General features: G+C 38.1%; 1 protein-coding gene across 3 annotated transcripts in view; it reads right to left on the reverse strand.

Annotated features, from left to right (window-relative positions):
• TTLL11 (tubulin tyrosine ligase like 11) overlaps positions 1-16,758 on the reverse strand; it is a 266,874-nt gene that overhangs the window by 176,355 nt on the left and 73,761 nt on the right. For all 3 annotated transcript variants that reach the window (XM_043982074.1, XM_043982076.1, XM_043982075.1), the window contains exons 5-6: positions 15,264-15,359; positions 12,417-12,535 (exon numbers count right to left, since the gene is read on the reverse strand). In XM_043982074.1, the coding sequence (XP_043838009.1) occupies positions 12,417-12,535; positions 15,264-15,359 (215 nt within the window). The remainder of the gene's footprint in view (positions 1-12,416; positions 12,536-15,263; positions 15,360-16,758) is intronic.

Here is a 16,758-nt window from a genome sequence, read left to right on the forward strand (position 1 = left end):
TCAGCTTATTTTTTCCTCTTGGTTCCATAAGTATTCAAAGTGTGCTGCACAAACCATAAAACTTTGTTATTCCTATCAGATATTTACCATTACCAAGAGTTTCTTGGGCCTTGGAAGTTTATTTTTTCTCCAGAATGAAAATTTCTTCTCAACATTGAATTTGGCTTCAAATGACCTGGGATCAAGTTCTGATTATACCACTTACAAATTGTAAGTGTCCTTAGACAAGTCACTTAACCTCTCAACCTCAGCTTCTCTTGGAAAAATGAAGGTGCCTTCAATCTCTAATATTCTGGATTCTCAGTGATAGAATGACCACTGGACTTGGATTCAGAGAACCTGGGCTTGAATCCTACCTCTGTCACTAACTTCATGACCTTGACCAAGTGGCTTAACCTTTCTGAACTTCAGTTTCGTCATCTATAAAATAAGGAGGTTAGACTGAGGGGTGCCGAAGGTCCCTTCCAGTTCTAACATGATGTAGTCTTCTAAGACTCCTTTATCTCTAGCATTCTATCATGGCTGATGGTTCTTTCCTGTTTTCATGCTCTAAGAAGTATAATCTAACGTTCTAGGTTCTAAACTTCCTTCTATCTCCAACATTCTCTTGGCCACAGGAGACATGATAAAGCTTAGAAAATATACACCATCAGGTCCTGGAATAGTACAGTCTCCTCAATAAGATACATAGCCATTCCAAAGAGACTGAACCTAGTAGATTAATAATAGATATTTTAGTTAGATAGGCAACCAGTACACATATCTTGGATAGGTAGTGTATCAAATCCAGAATTGAAGAGGTAGAGAAGAGTTGAATTAATATTCTGAAGAATGTACAATACTTTCAATGGTTCCTGACACAAAAGTCCATTTTTTCAATGCAAATATGATTCTAGTCATGCTATTATATAGCTGTGAATCATGAAACACCACAGTGTCCAAAGAACCAAAGCTATAGGTGACTCAAATGGCAATGGAGAGACATATTGTGGGTGTTGATAAACTATGGACAATGAGTTGGGTTCAAGTAGCATTAAAGATGTGCATGATTAGAAAAGAAAGGAAGACTTGTCATATGGTGAGAAAGGAATAACAGATGGACAGCCTAAATTTTGAACTGGCATCAGTGAAATATTAAAAAGCCTAAAGAAAGCCCTCCAGTATTCTGAGTAAATCCACTGTAAAGGCTTTATGAGAGGAAGTGGCTAAGAATTACATAGGATGAGAGGGGCTTGCGACCTGTACAGAGGTAGAAGAAATATTTACGTTGATTATATTACAAAGTCATTCAAGTATCAAAGTAACCTCAACTGTAACGGCCAAACATTATCTCTAAAGGGCAAACAATTCTAGATTCAGGAAAAAATGATAACATTTAAAATTCAGTAGAGCAACTGGTACAGAAGTTTCCAAATACATTTGTAACCTCATCACTGCTTTGGAATGGCTTTGAAAGGAATATAGCAAAATTCAGTGTTGCTGAAACAATGCCATTCCCACCCCCTCCCCCACTCCCCACCAGTGGTGACTGTCCATATGTTAGGTTGCTTTCCATCTGCTGTTAATTTATTCAAAATCATGCATACCTGCCATCAAATGAAATCTGTTCGTGTCTAATGTAAGTCTGAAATAACACAATCAAATCATCTCTAAAAACCCCAAATTCCCTGTAAGTCTAAGAAATGGTTCCATTTCATCCTCAGGGGAAGTGCAATGGACCCAAATACTAGTTCCATCATACTTAAATCATCTGAAAATTTTCAAATGGGAGAGGTGGTCTTCTCACCCCCAAGCAGTGCACTTGCAAAAGAGTTGTTATTCATTTCTTTTCTGTGCTTATTTTTTCAAGATTTGGTTTGACACATTTCCCAGCATACATTGTTTTACAGTCTGTTAACCCTGACTATAGATGTATGTATGAGAAACTATTATAACTGTTTCATTGTGTGGGAAACTTTCAGAGTTGGTTCAATGTATGTGAAACCATTATAGTTCTCCCCCAAAAGCATACACAACCATAGTTTTAATCCTACTATTTTGTTCCATATCTTGATATACCAAGTCGTTTAATGTTTACCTAATTATGGCCACTATAATTTTCTGTAAATAGATTGTAAAAAATAATAATAACACTGTGACTTAATGGCAACTCAGACCTGGAAGGCCCTTAGGGATTGTATTTTTATTTTCAGATAAACAAAACAACTACCAAAGAGGGGAAATGGCTTCCCCCAAGACACCCAGAAAATTGGTTACAGAGCCATGGATACAGAATACAGGTCTTCAGATGTCCACTGCATGGTTATCTGTAGACCATCACACTGCTTCTGTAAATATGATTTATATGCAAGCCCTTGGACTGTACTTTTGGTCAGTGTGGCCTAAAAAATTTGCTGATGGAGGATGACCTCACCTCAAAGGATCCATTAGAAGTTAAATGAAGCCATGGAATTTTGGCTGTTTATCTACAATGGGAATATCCCCGTATTTCAACAATAATTTTCTGCAAGGAAGTCAATACTAGAAATAGCCTGAGTTCAAGAAAAAAGATTTTGGTAAATAAACAAAAATATACAGATGACTCCCAAGTCTGTATCACCAGTCCTGCCTTCTTCCAGTTCTCTAGAACTGTATTTCCAACCTACATATCTACTTAGCTCCAACTACCTGTCTTAGTAGTGTATCAAGGTAGTATGATGTTAGCACTGGATTAAGAGTTTGGGAGACCTGGACTGAGTTCTTAGGCCTGAAACTAAATAGATATCTGATACTGATCAAGCCATTTTTACTATGGGCCTCAGTTTCCTTATTTGTAAAATGAGGTAAGAGGGGAGGCAGATGAGATCATATCTAATATGTAAATTTATGATAAAATCACACGGTGTAAACCAAATTTATCTTTTACCTACATCCCTATTTGCATTAATAACATTACAATTTTCAGGGGCAGCTAGATGGCGCAGTGGATAGAGCACCGGCCCTGGAGTCAGGAGTACCTGAGTTCAAATCCGGCCTTAGACACTCAACACTTACTAGCTGTGTGACCCTGGGCAAGTCACTTAACCCCAATTGCCTCACTAAAAATAAATAAATAAATAACATTACAATTTTCATCCAAATTTGAAACCTCAGCATCATCTTTGAATCCTTCCTCTTCCTGAACTCTCCTATCCCCGTCACTTGCACACTGAGTTTCTGCAGTATTTTTCATTGTCTATCTTCTCCTTTCTATTCCTACAAATTCCTAATACAGGTCTTACTACTGTAATGTAGATCTCGGTACCTCAAAGAACGTTAGCACAGAAAACCCAGAACATCAGAGATGGAAGAGAGCTTAAAACACAGTATGTTAATAAAAAATAAACAAAATGACCACATTTATATAGCATTCCAAGGTTTACAAAGAAGTGGCTTTTAGAAATGATAGTGCCATGAGTTTAGGAGTACAAATAGTATTATCCTCATTTTACAGAAGAGGAAAATGAGGCTCAGGTTTCCCTGTGATCTCATAGCTAATAAGTTTTAGAGCCAGGATTCAAATCTTGACCTCCTGACTACAAGTCCAGTGCCCTTTTGTGTTGCTTTTTCCACTATACTATCTCTTTTATTGGTTGAAAGAAAGAAAGGGAGACGCAATATGGACCATGACAATGTGGAGAACTCCATGGGTCTCTCGACTCCAAATTGAATACTTTTAAAGATATCCCTCAGAATATTGGAATGCATAATCACAAAGTTAGAACATTCCTTGAAACATAAAATGTTAGAATATAGATTATAGGGGGCAGCTAGGTGGCACAGTGGATAAAGCACAGGCCCTGGATTCAGGAGGACCTGAGTTCAAATCCAGCCTTAGACACTTGACACTTACTAGCTGTATGACCCTGGGCAAGTCACTTAACCTTCATTGCCCCACAAAAAAAAAAAAGAATATAGCTCATAAAATATTGAGAGCTAGGAGATTTTAGAATATGGCATATTTGAACACAGAGACTTTTAAAGTTGATTAGGCCCTCAGAAATAATAGAGTTCAACCTTTCACTTTACAAATGAAGAAACTGATGCCCAGAAAGTCAAAGTAACCTGACCCAAGGTTATACAGCCACTAAATATCTAAGTAAAAACTTGAACCAAGCTTTTACAATCTCTTTGCACCAATCCATCTTACAAACTGTCCACAGAAGCATTCCCTTTCTGCTCTGGGCCATAACTAGCCACCATTGGGCTAGTTCCTCAGACATCACTGTATGTGCACTGTATGTGCACGTATCCCAGTGGCATTAAGATATTAGGTACAACTCTCAGAAAGACCTTCCAAAGATGATATAGGGAGGAAAAGGACACATTTTCCAGGACACAGAGACCAGAGGACAGCTAGGGTGCCTATTCTCTTCTATTGTGACACAGCTCCTGAACAAAAAAAATGTCCATTTCCATTTGGAAAATGGTTAAAAGTCAAAGCATCAAAGGGTTTAGACCTACAGTGGAGTTGGATATCAGCAGGTCCAATGCCCACATTTTAAAGAGGAGAAAACTGAGGTCCACAGAAGGCAAGTGACTTTCTCATGTTAAAGAGGTAGTAAGCAGCAAACCAAAAATTTGAACCTAGGTCCTGTGACTAAATTCAGTTCTTTTTTCTCAGATAGAATGCTGGATACTTGGAGCCAGGAAGACCTAGTTTCAAATCTTGCCTCTGATAGCTATTATCTGTTTGGCCATGGGCAAATCAAGTTACAACTTCTTTGAGTCTCAATTTCTTCATCTGTAAAAAGAGAATATACTACCTAATAAGACATATGCTACCTAATTCATATCATTAATATGAAGATCAAATGAGATAATATATATGTAAAGCACTCTAGCAACTTTAAAGTGTTATAAAAATCTCAGCTATCATTATTATTATACCAACAAGTGAATTCCAGTCAACAAGCATTTATTAAGCATTATATTATATTACATTCTATTCTATTCTATTCTATTCTATTCTATTCTATTCTATTCTATTCTATTCTATTCTATTCTATTCTATTCTATTCTATTCTATTCTATGTTGCCAAACACTATGCTAAGTTCTAGGGATAAAAAAAAAAAAAGCAGGGGCAGCTAGGTGGCACAGTGGATAGAGCACCGGCCCTGGAGTCAGGAGGACCTGAGTTCAAATCCAGCCTCAGACACTTAACACTTACTAGCTGTGTGACCCTGAGCAAGTCACTTAACCCCAATTGCCTCACCCAAAAAAAAAAAGCAATCCCTATTCTCAAGGAACTCACAGTCTACTGGGAGAGAGAACATACAAACAATATGTACAGTGAGATACTCTCAGAGGGAAGGCACTAGCATTAAGTGGTGTTGGGAAAGGCTTCTTGCAGAAGGCAGGATTTTAGTTGGGAACTGAATGAAGCCAGGGGAGCCAGGAGGAGGAAATGAGGAAGGGAGCATTCCGGGCACTAGGGACAGGCAGTAAAAATGTCCAGACTCAGGAGATTAGCGTGTCTTATTCCAGGAATGGCAAGGAGGCCGCTATAACTAGAATATGTGGAAGAGAGGAAGGTGTTTAGAAGACTGAAAAGTAGGAGGGGATAAGTGATGAAGGGCTTTAAAAGCCAAACAGAAGATTTTATATTTGATCCTAGAGATAATAGGGAGCTACCAGAATAGACTGAATGAGGGAAGGGGCAGGACTGTCGGACCTGTGTTTAAAGAAGATCAGTTTGACAGCCAAGTGGAGGATGGATTGGAATGGGGAAAGACTTTTTTTTCTTTTTTCTTTTTTTTGCAGGGCAATAAGGGTTAAGTGACTTGCCCAGGGTCACACAGCTAGTAAGTGTCAAGTGTCTGAGGCCGGATTTGAACTCAGGTACTCCTGAATCCAGGGCCAGTGCTTTACCACTGCGTCATCTAGCTGCCCAGGGGAAAGACTTTTGAGGTGGGGAGGTAGGCTATAGAAATAGTCCAGGCATGAGATGAAGAGCACCTACAGTGGGGTGGCAACAGTGTTAGAGAAGGGGTATGTTAAGAAGGTGGAAATGATAGGACTTGGCAAATGACTGAGAATAAGGAATCAAGGACAACACCTAGGGAGTGAGCCGCGGTAGATGGGAGGATTGTAGTACCCTTGATAGTAATAGGGAAGTCAGGAAAAGAGGAAGATTTAGAGGAAAAATAATGAGTTCAATTTTGGATATATTGAGTTTAAGATGTCTATGGGACCTCTACTTGGAGATGTTCAATAGGCACTTGGAGAAGTGAGATTGGAGACTGGAAGAAAGGCTAGGGCTGGATAAATAGATCCGAGACTCACATGCATAGAGATGAAAATTGAATCCATGGAATCAGTAATGATATTTTACCCACTGGATCCCATATCCTTTTCTCAGTCTCATCTTCCTTCACCGCTCTGTAGCTTTTTGATACTTTTAATAAGTGATACCAAACTCAAATAGAAATATGGCCACAAAACTGCATATAAGGGTTCCTATGGAACCCACATTGATTTAGAAAACAACATACTGATATTACTATATTTTGTTGTACTTTACTTCTTTTGTTACATATTTTCCAAGTATATTTTAACCTGGTTCAGGGGAATGTTGTGAGTCACATTGATACTTCTGGAATAGATGATCTTTAAGATTTCTTCTAGCTCTAACATTCTATATTCTGAGTCTACACTCTTCACATAGGCATTTTCACAGTCTAGTCCCACAGTAATCAACTTTGCCTGTACCTCTGTTATCTTTGCACGGAACCATGGATTTGGGGAGCAGGACCCAATTTAATGTGTTCTATGATAATAATGTGCTCGTGCTTAGCTGCCTATCAAGCTTTAAATAAAATTCTTTTTATACTTAATAAACTCACATTATGATGTGTACAAGTCTATCAGCAATACTTCAAGTTCTACCCCTACAGAATAGAAGAAATGGCAAAAAGCATAATAATACTATACTTGGACTTAAATATGCATCTGGGAAGTCAGTCAACAAGGTAATTTTCTGCAAATTTACCTCAAGTGGATTACCATAATAACCTTCTAATGGGTCTCTCCTCCTTCGGTCTTGACCCTCTTGAATATTTCTAGCTTTTGTTGTTGAGTTGTTTCAGTTGCGCATCCAATTCTCCATGACCCTATTTGGGGGTTTCTTGGCAAAGATACTAGAGTGTCTTTCCATTTCCTTCTCCAGCTCATTTTACAGGTACAGATAATATTTGAGGCCAAATTTGAACTCAGGTCCTCCTGACTCCAGGGCCAGTACTCTATTCACTGCACCACCTAGCTGTTCAATATATCTAACACTGTTAAACTTCCTAATACATAGCTCTCTGTGATTCTATTGCTCCCTCATACCCAAAGTTTTAGTGATGCCTCATTGTCATGAGAATAAAATAGGATCTCTTTAGACAGGAAGTCAAAGTCAATTATAATTTGGCCCCAATCAACAACTCCTTTCATGTACTCTACATGAAACTGGATTAGTTAACTTTCCCTGAGTATATACAAACCTCCACTCCTTTGTTCAAGTTTGTTGTTCTGCATAGAACACCCTGTCCAGTTTATACTCCCAGATGTTACTTTTTAGCTAATTCTCCAAAGCCACCACCCAGTAGAACGACTGTAACAAGCCAACCTTTATTTAGTGCTTATTATGTGCAGGGACTGTGCTGAGTGCTGAAGATACAAAGAAATGCAAAAACCCTGTCCCTGCCCTCAAGGATCTCATATTTTTTAAAAATAAGTTTTTATTGATATTTTCTGTTTCTTACATCGACATAATTATCCTAGCTCCTTTCTTCTCTCATAGAGCCACCCCATATAACAATTAGTATTTTTCAGAAAGGAAAAAAAATAACATTCCAATGTTGGACACAACATGCAAACAACCATATACATACAAGATATATACAGTACAAACCGTAGGTTATGCAGAGAGAAGGGACTAGCAGTGGACTTGGGGGTTGGGGAGGGGACAGGAACACTAAGAAAAGATTTCTTGTAGCAGGTGGGGTTTCAGTTGAGGCTTGAAGGAAGGAAAGGAAGCCAGGGGACAGAGACAAAGTGGGAGAGCTGCTATGGGGGACAGCCAGTGAAAAGGCAGAGTCAGGAAATGAGTGTTGCATGTGAGGAATAAGAATACCAATATCACTGGATCATAGAGTAGATGAAGGAGAGTAAAATTTTAAAAGACTAGAAAGGGCCAGGTGGTGAGGGGCTTTAAAATCAAAGTAGAATAATGCAGAAATGTGTTGAATGTGATTGTACATATATAACCTATATCAAATTGCTTTCTTTCTTGCAGAGGGGGGAGAGAAGGGAGGAAGAGAGAAAATTTTAGAACTCAAAATCTTATAAAAACAAATGTTGAAAACCATCTTTACATATAACTGGAAAATAATAAAATACTTTTATGATTTAAAAAAATTCAAAGTAGAAGATTTAATATTTTATCCTAGAGGTAATAGGGAGCCAATGGAGTTTATTGAATGGAGGGGTAGGGCTGAGGAGACATGGTCAGACCTGAACTTTAGGAAGATCATTTTGGCAGATGAATGGAGGATGGGTTAGACTGGGGAGAGACAAGGTAAGGATACCAACCCGGTGTGGTGTGTACCAGGATGATGGCTGTGTAAGCAGAGAGAGGGGATACACACATACATACACACATATACACATATACAAACACACGCACACACATGAGACTTTGTGAAAGTAGAAACGATTTGGCAACAGATTGGATGTGTGCTGAGTACAAGTGAGAAACTATTATAAAAAAGGGTCCTACCAACATCAACACAAATTGTGGACCTATAACCATGAATAGGACTAGGAAGCCAACCTAGTTGAACCAGAATGAGATTTTCTTGTTTTGTTTTGTTTTGTTTTTTCAGGGCAATGAGGGTTAAATGACTTGCCCAGGGTCACCTGAATCCAGGCCCAGTGCTTTATCCACTGCACCACATAGCTGCCCTCAAGTAAATGACTTCTAATGGTCCCCTACAGCCTAGGATTCTGCCATTAGAAAATATTATTTAGGGGGCAGCTAGGTGGTGCAGTGGATAAAGCACCGGCCCTGGATTCAGGAGTACCTGAGTTCAAATCCGGCCTCAGACACTTACTAGCTGTGTGAACCTGGGCAAGTCACTTAACCCCCGCCCCACAAAAAAAACAAAAACAAAAACAAAAAAAGAAAATATTATTTAGGGTCAGCTAGGTGGTGCAGTAAATAGAGCACTGGCCCTGGAGTTAGGAGGACCTGAGTTCAAATCTGGCCTCAGATACTTGACACTTACTAGCTGTGTGACCCTGGGCAAGTCACTTAACTCCCATTGCCCTGCAAAAAAAAGAAAATATTATTTAAAAGAATTAAAATAGTAAACTAATTTGTCCTTTATGTGATGTTATAATTGGGTGGGTAAACAAAGTCATCAACATGAGTAACAGGATAATTCATTAGCAGAGCCTTTCCATTCATTCAAAGACTTCTGGAACTTTTGTTGGAGGAACAGGCAGCTTCAAAGTGCTCTTTTGATGCTTCTTCAGCATGTATAGAGGTAGCCTCTGACTCTACCCTACCTTAATAGGCTAGAAAGGAGTAGACTATAGGTCCAGAAGCAGACTGTGTTTGGACCAGTGCAAGCTATAATTTGGAACTAGCTATATGCAGAAAGGCTCATTATGAAAAGGTCATTAATTTATTAATCATTAATCATTACTTTCTTATCACCAGGTAATTATTTTCAACACAGCAACTCATGGACAGAATCTACTACTGCCACTATCTCCATTGATAGAGAGAAGACCGACAGTTATAAAAGAAATCATAGATTCTTAAAATACTGAAATAACTGTGGAGAGGGGGGAGAGAGAGGGAAAGAAAAAAGAGGTAAAGAGGGACAGAAAATGAGAGGGGAACAGAGAGAGGGAAGAAGGGAAATAGGGAGAGAGGAAAGTAGGTAAGTAGGGAGAAAAGGGAGGAGGAAAGGGAAGGAGAGATGGAAAGGAGGAACAGATGAAAGAGAGAGAGAAAGAGAGAGACAGAGACAAAGAGACAGGGAGAGACAAAAAGAGACAGAGAGACAGAGAGAGGAGAGAGGGAGATAAAGAGGGACACAGAGAAGGGAAATGAGAGAAGGTAGGGGAAGAGGGAAGAAAGTAAGGAGGTAGAATGAAGAAAGATAAAGGGGGAAGAGAAAGAGAGATGCAAGGGAAAAGACAGAAACAGAAAGACAAATGGAGAGGGGACAGAAGGAGGAAATAGAGAGATAGGGAGAGAAAGAAGGAGGGGGAGGGAGAAGACAGAAACATCTAGAGTACACCAAATAGAAAGGAGGCCCATGAAAGAGGCATCACAAATATGAGAGTATCGAGGTTCTCAAGGTATCAAAGAAAGGGGAGAATACCAAAGGCATTGAAAAAAACCCCTATGATAATTGCCTTATAATTGCCCCAAAAAAGTGTCCAAGAAAAAATAAACTATTAATCTGTATGCCTGCCTGCTTTCTCATTTACACAAAAATTTATGTTAACAGCATCCTTCATGAGATATTAGAAAGAAATAGGTTTTCACAACTGATATTCCAAAGTAGGCCACATCTTTATCATCATAAGATTGACTGAAAGATACAGAGAATATAAGATACCATTTGTGCTTACTGTTTGTTGACTATTTAAAAAAAGCATTCAAATATGGCAAAGCAAAATGCCACCTTACAATTTCTCTTCCAACAAGGTGCTGTCGCCTACGCATAGGTCAACAATTTGTGATTCCTTGAAAAACATAAAAGCCCCATTAAACAACCTTCTGATCATTAATGTCAGGCAAAGCATAAAATAAAGAGCCAAATGCTCACCAAAGGTATTCACAACTGTAATGGAAGAAGATCCAACAGAAACCAAGTTGAAGAGGGTAACACAAAAGATGGTGAGGTCTTCCAGGTGTTTCTGTTTGAAGATGCCATTATACTAATTTCATCAAGTCCTGAGACACTGTAGAGCCTCCTGAATGAAATCCATGATCACTCTCACGCTAAAGAATTTGGTCTAAAATCCACTTGGAAGGGGCAGCTAGGTGGCGCAGTGGATAGAGCACCGGCCCTGGAATCAGGAGGACCTGGGTTCAAATCCGACCTCAGACACTTAACACTTACTAGCTGTGTGACCCTGGGCAAGTCACTTAACCCCAATTGCCTCACAAAAAACCAAACAAACAAACAAATAAAATCCACTTGGAAAAACCAAGTGAATAAAGGGTGTCTATTCTCTAGACTCTGAGAGACAGATGAACAATCTATAAAGCTCATTCATTACACACATACACACACATATACACATATATGTAGATATGTATGTATACATATGATATATATTTGGATAAACAATAAAAATAGACAGTAAATTAGACCTAAAATTGAATGAAAGAATAAAGTGAGCTGAATTGCAACATTCTTTTAATGAACAAATTATCCCTGAAACAAAGACCCATGTTTCTAATTTCAGTATTCCACTGGTGTCATATAGCTAGAAGTCATGCAACACTAATCTAAAGAACTGAAAAATGAATATCTTCCAGACAGCAATGAAGAAGCACATGGCAGATGTCATTAGTATTTTTTAAAAAAGGAATTACAAAGGAGACCTAGAAGGAAAAAAAAAGTATGAGGGAAAAAAAAAAGATGGGCTGATCATCTGGTGAGAGGAAGGGGTAACCAATGTTGTGTGCTCTACTGGTATTATAAAAGTATCAAGAGTGACAAAGCATTTTATGGGAAGACACATATAGGAATTGTCCAGGATAAGTAGTCACAGATAAGTTGCAATTGGCATTGCTGGAATAACTAACCACATTGATGAAATCACAGATCTATTTTGAGTACTGAGTATTTCAGACTTGTAACAATTTATGTTTGGGGTCATTTAGAGCTATAACATTATATGATCTAGATTCTAACACTTTATGTACTAAGATCCTTTAGAGCTCTAACTTTTTTGATTCTTCATTCAGCAATATGTTGAAGGTCTTTGAGACCTTCAAAGATAAGCACAATATAAATAGGGATGTTATATTTCTATTTTGCAAGAAAATTTGGGGGGAAATGATTTTTACAGGTGATTTATTCCACATTTAATCTATATTGGACAATTATTTATTAGTCAAATAAAATGTGCCAGATTAAGATGCATATCTTTTAAGACTCAATTTTGTGAGCCACTCTGGTTAGGTGCCGTATTATTCATTAACGGAAAATATCATTTTTAGATTACTTGATATGTAAATCACACTTATACTATTAACATTTTTAAATGTTCTAAATAAGCCAGTAAGCAAATGTTTTTGCAACCCCAAGAATTAAACTTACCTGATTTAAGATACTATAAAGTACTGATGGTGAAAAAGAAATTTTATAAAAATACTTACCGGTTCTCTTTTTTCTTATTCTTTAGTGGGTCAATTAGGCGGAGAGTATCTCTTATTACTGCAACTTTTACTTCTTCATCGACAAGACTTGGGACATTTTCAAACACCCCTGGAGAAAGCTTGAATTACAAAGGATTCTATGTTACAGTGAAGACAGTTTTTTCAGTGCTAAATGCATACTCTCTTCATTGTCTGTATTAGCTTAAGCCGTATTCCTGCCTAAGTTGTAAAAATGTTAGGGTATAGAATACAATAAAAAAATATCATTGACTCAGTCTTAGAGATGACAGCCCTCTTCTACAAAATAACTAATTTTTTAGAACTTTAGGACAACAAAGAACATTATATACATTACCTCATTTAACCTTCACAACAACTCAGTCAGTTGTATAGTCATCTAAGCATTATTATCACCCCTATGTCATGGTCCTCTCCAGGAATGAAGGACAAACAACATCCTCAGCTTAGGAAGTTGGGAAACTGAAACTCAGCTAAGTAAAACATCCTCCCCATAAGTTACAGAACTAATAAATGGAAGGCAGAATGTGAAGCTAATCTTCTGACCATAAGTCAATTTTTCTTCTATACACCCACATACAATGAATGTGGGGGTATTGTTGTACACAAACACATTTGCAATTTTGCAAGAAATTTGGCAAAAATTAGTGGTTTTTTATACCTGTAATGGTACAGTAGTATAGTCTGAGGTATAGTCTGAAGATCTAGGTTAGAGTCCTGTATCTGTCATTTACTAGCTGTGCAGCAATGGGCATCTTGTTTTGCTGCTCTGAGCCTCACTTTCCCAACCACTATATGGGTGATAATAATACTTGGACCATCTACTGACCTCACAGGAAATGCACACTACCCTTCTTCCAGGGGGAGGCAGTTGTGAGACTAGAGAGAGATCTAGACGTGAAGGAAGGAGATGTGACTTCAAATCATACCTTTGTCATTCCTTTGCTATATGGCCTTGACCCAAGAACTACTCTTTAGTCTCAGCCTCATATGATAAAGTGGAAATGATAATACTTATACTATCTTCTCTCCCCAACAGAAGTCTATCTTAAAGATCAAAGGATCAAACTCCTTTGTAAATCATAAATGAGAAAAAGAAAAGATTATAGTGCATAGCGAGCTGGTCTCAGAGTCAGTGTGACAAGTTCAAGCCCCATCTTTTATATACCCACAGATATATAGATATATATAATATAAATACATGTAAAATATAATATAGTATATATATAATATGGGGATATTTATATATATACATATGATAGGGATATAGATATACATATATATAAAAGATGAGGATACATAATATTTATAAACAGATACACACACAGAGGCTAAGTGACCCAGGATAAGCCACTGAACTTCTCAGTCCCCCTTAACAGCTCTCTAATGCTATAAGTTTTAAAGCAGTTGCTGATCTTTAGCTGTAGATGGAGTTTCCTCGCCAAGAGTTCCCTACACCAATGAAATTACAAGTCTAGATTTTAAAAAATCATGAAGACTTTATGTATGCTATTTTATTATAAAAATGATAATGAAAATAACTGAAGGTTATTTTTAAAAGACAATAATTGTTTATATTTGTGATCCAGACATGTCAATAAGATTAAGTCATAGTCACATAATTTCAATTAGTTCATCACCAATTGGTCTATGTCAAAAGTTGATGGAAAAGGCTAGCCACTTCTAGGTTTTAAGACCTCAAAAATATGAAAGACTGGCTCATGTGGATACTTCCACATGACATTCCAAATTCAATAAGACTGACAATATGCATTCTTGAAACACTAACAATAAGTATATTTGTAGATACTATATCTTTTTTAAAAATAGTAATGAAATATCTAGAGCTCTAGATCAGACCTCAAGTGGGCTGGATTCTGTCCTCCCCACCCCCCAAGAGAATTCATGGGAGTACTTGCACAAAAGGTGGAACAGGGTATACAGGTTTGAATGGGTCACAGTCTGTATCTCTAGAAGAAATTCCTACATTAATATAGCACAAGTCCATCAAATTACTGAAGTTTGTAAAACATCCTCTAAAATAGTGTGGAGATGACTCTGGATTTTGGAAGTCTACTATATGAGCCCATAACTCATCAGGAATGGCAGAATGAGCAAACCCCACATGAAACCAAGAAGGGTATCAGCACTGGCTGGAGAAGGTCACACATCCCCTTGGAATAAAAAGACCTAATTATCTTGGAAGCAGCTTGGATTTAGGAAAAATTCAAACTCTTCTACCCTCCTTGAATTTTTTAGCTCTCTCAAAATCTTCAACAAATTTTCTCAGCTTTGCACTCAGATAAACAACTCACTTACTCACTCTGCTCAAGCCCTGAGATTTCGCTGTCCTACAGTCTTTGTTGTAATCAGCCAGTCTCGCCCCTGGTCTCCAGCCTTTCTTGTCCTGTTTCCCTGGCAAAAGTGATCCTTCTACCCTTCTCCCTAATCCAGATATTTCCCTAATTACTGGGATATTCTAGCCCTTCCTCAGGAAATACACAGCAGCTATGCTGGTAGAGTCCAAGCTCAAGACTTAGCAATGGACTGTATGTCTGTCTGTCTTCTAAGGACCAACCTAGTTAGACTAGGAGTGGTACATGCCCAGAGGTTTAACTACTAGAGGATGATTCTTTTTTTTGGTCACAGCAATTCATAAATACCCTTTCTTAAGAAGTGGTAACAGTATGACCTGCATTGAGAGAGGGAGACCCCCGATAGACAAAATGATGGATTTTTTTGAAGCATCGATCTTTTTTTTTTTTGAAGCATTGATCTTGAAAATATTTATAATGCAGAAGATGATGAGAAGAGAGAACAATTTCTTACCTCTTGTTCATGTTCTATCCTCATGCTGGGGTTTGCATTTACTTCTAGCAACATAGGCTTCAAATTTTTCATTAGAAGAATGTCGAATCCTAAAATCTGGAAATGGAGAAATAGAACACTGAGTCATCTCTATGAGCCAACGTCTTCTTTCAGGTACTACAATTCACTATTGTGAATTCATTATGATTGCCTGAATGTATATAGCATTTTATAAATACTTCCATATACATTATCCTGTTTTAGGGAGGTCACACAAATATTCTACATATTGCAAATGTGGAAACTAAGGCAAAGAGAAGTGAGAGGACTTACCCTGAATTCATTAGGTGGTATATAATATTATCTCAATTTTAAAGATGAAAAATGGAGGCCCACAGAGGTAAAGTTATTTAAACAGTCATACAGCTAACAAATGGCAAGTACTACTATTCCACACTTAAAATTCTATATAAGAAGGGGCAGCTAGGTGGCGCAGTGGATAGAGCACCAGCCCTGGAGTCAGGAGTACCTGAGTTCAAATCCAGCCTCAGACATTTAACACTTACTAGCTGTGTGACCCTGAGCAAGTCACTTAACCCCAATTGCCTCACTAAAAAAAAAAAAATCTATACGAGAAAACTAAGGGTGTGTGGTAAAAAACAGAAGTTTTAGCTTAGTCATTTGAGAGTTGAGCGCATGCTACTGAAACGTTTTTTGAAGGACTGCCCTTTGAATGGCTGCTGCCCAGGAGAGCATGGCCAAGCACGCCATACTTCTGGGACGCCAACTTAAAACGGAGGGTAGAATGGAAGTTCACTCTCTGTCTCGCACACTCTGGCTTGACAGCGCACACTCTGGCTTGACGGCGCATGCTTTGGTGATCGGCTCTGGTTCTCGGTCTGGCAGGCAGTTTTGGGATTCGGTGAGTTTTATAAAAGAATATAGACTAAGCTTAGATCTAAGACTATTCATTTGTAGTTCTACTTTCCTATTTCCCTAATCAGTATCACCTGTTTGTTGTCTAAACAATAAAAGCTGGGGCAGCTAGATGGCACAGTGGTTAAAGCACCGGCCCTGGATTCAAGAGGACCTGAGTTCAAATCCAACCTCAGACCCTTGACACTTACTAGCTGTGTGACCCTGGGCAAGTCACTTAACCCCAATTGCCTCACCAAAAAAACAAAACAAAACAAAACAAAAAAACAATAAAAGCTCATCTCTCTCTGATTAAAGCTCAGAGGCTTCTTTTTCTTACTGGTCTGGAAGATATTATAAGGGAAAAGTTTAAAGGGGGAGTTTAATGCTCTTATATCCAATTATAAATCTCACAGGTGGCCATGGAGTTTAAATGATTTGCCCACAATGAAGTGACTACTGGCTGGGAGAACAAAGATTAGAATCCAGGTTTTCTGACTCCAAGTATATGGCTTTTTTTTTTTTTAACCATTTTCTGATTCCAGATTGAGCTACTCTTTGTGAAATGGAAATTCAGGTGGATGTTTTGTGGAAGGTTTCT

Source organism: Dromiciops gliroides, chromosome 2 (assembly GCF_019393635.1).
Source record: "Dromiciops gliroides isolate mDroGli1 chromosome 2, mDroGli1.pri, whole genome shotgun sequence".
Lineage (NCBI taxonomy): Eukaryota > Metazoa > Chordata > Mammalia > Microbiotheria > Microbiotheriidae > Dromiciops > Dromiciops gliroides.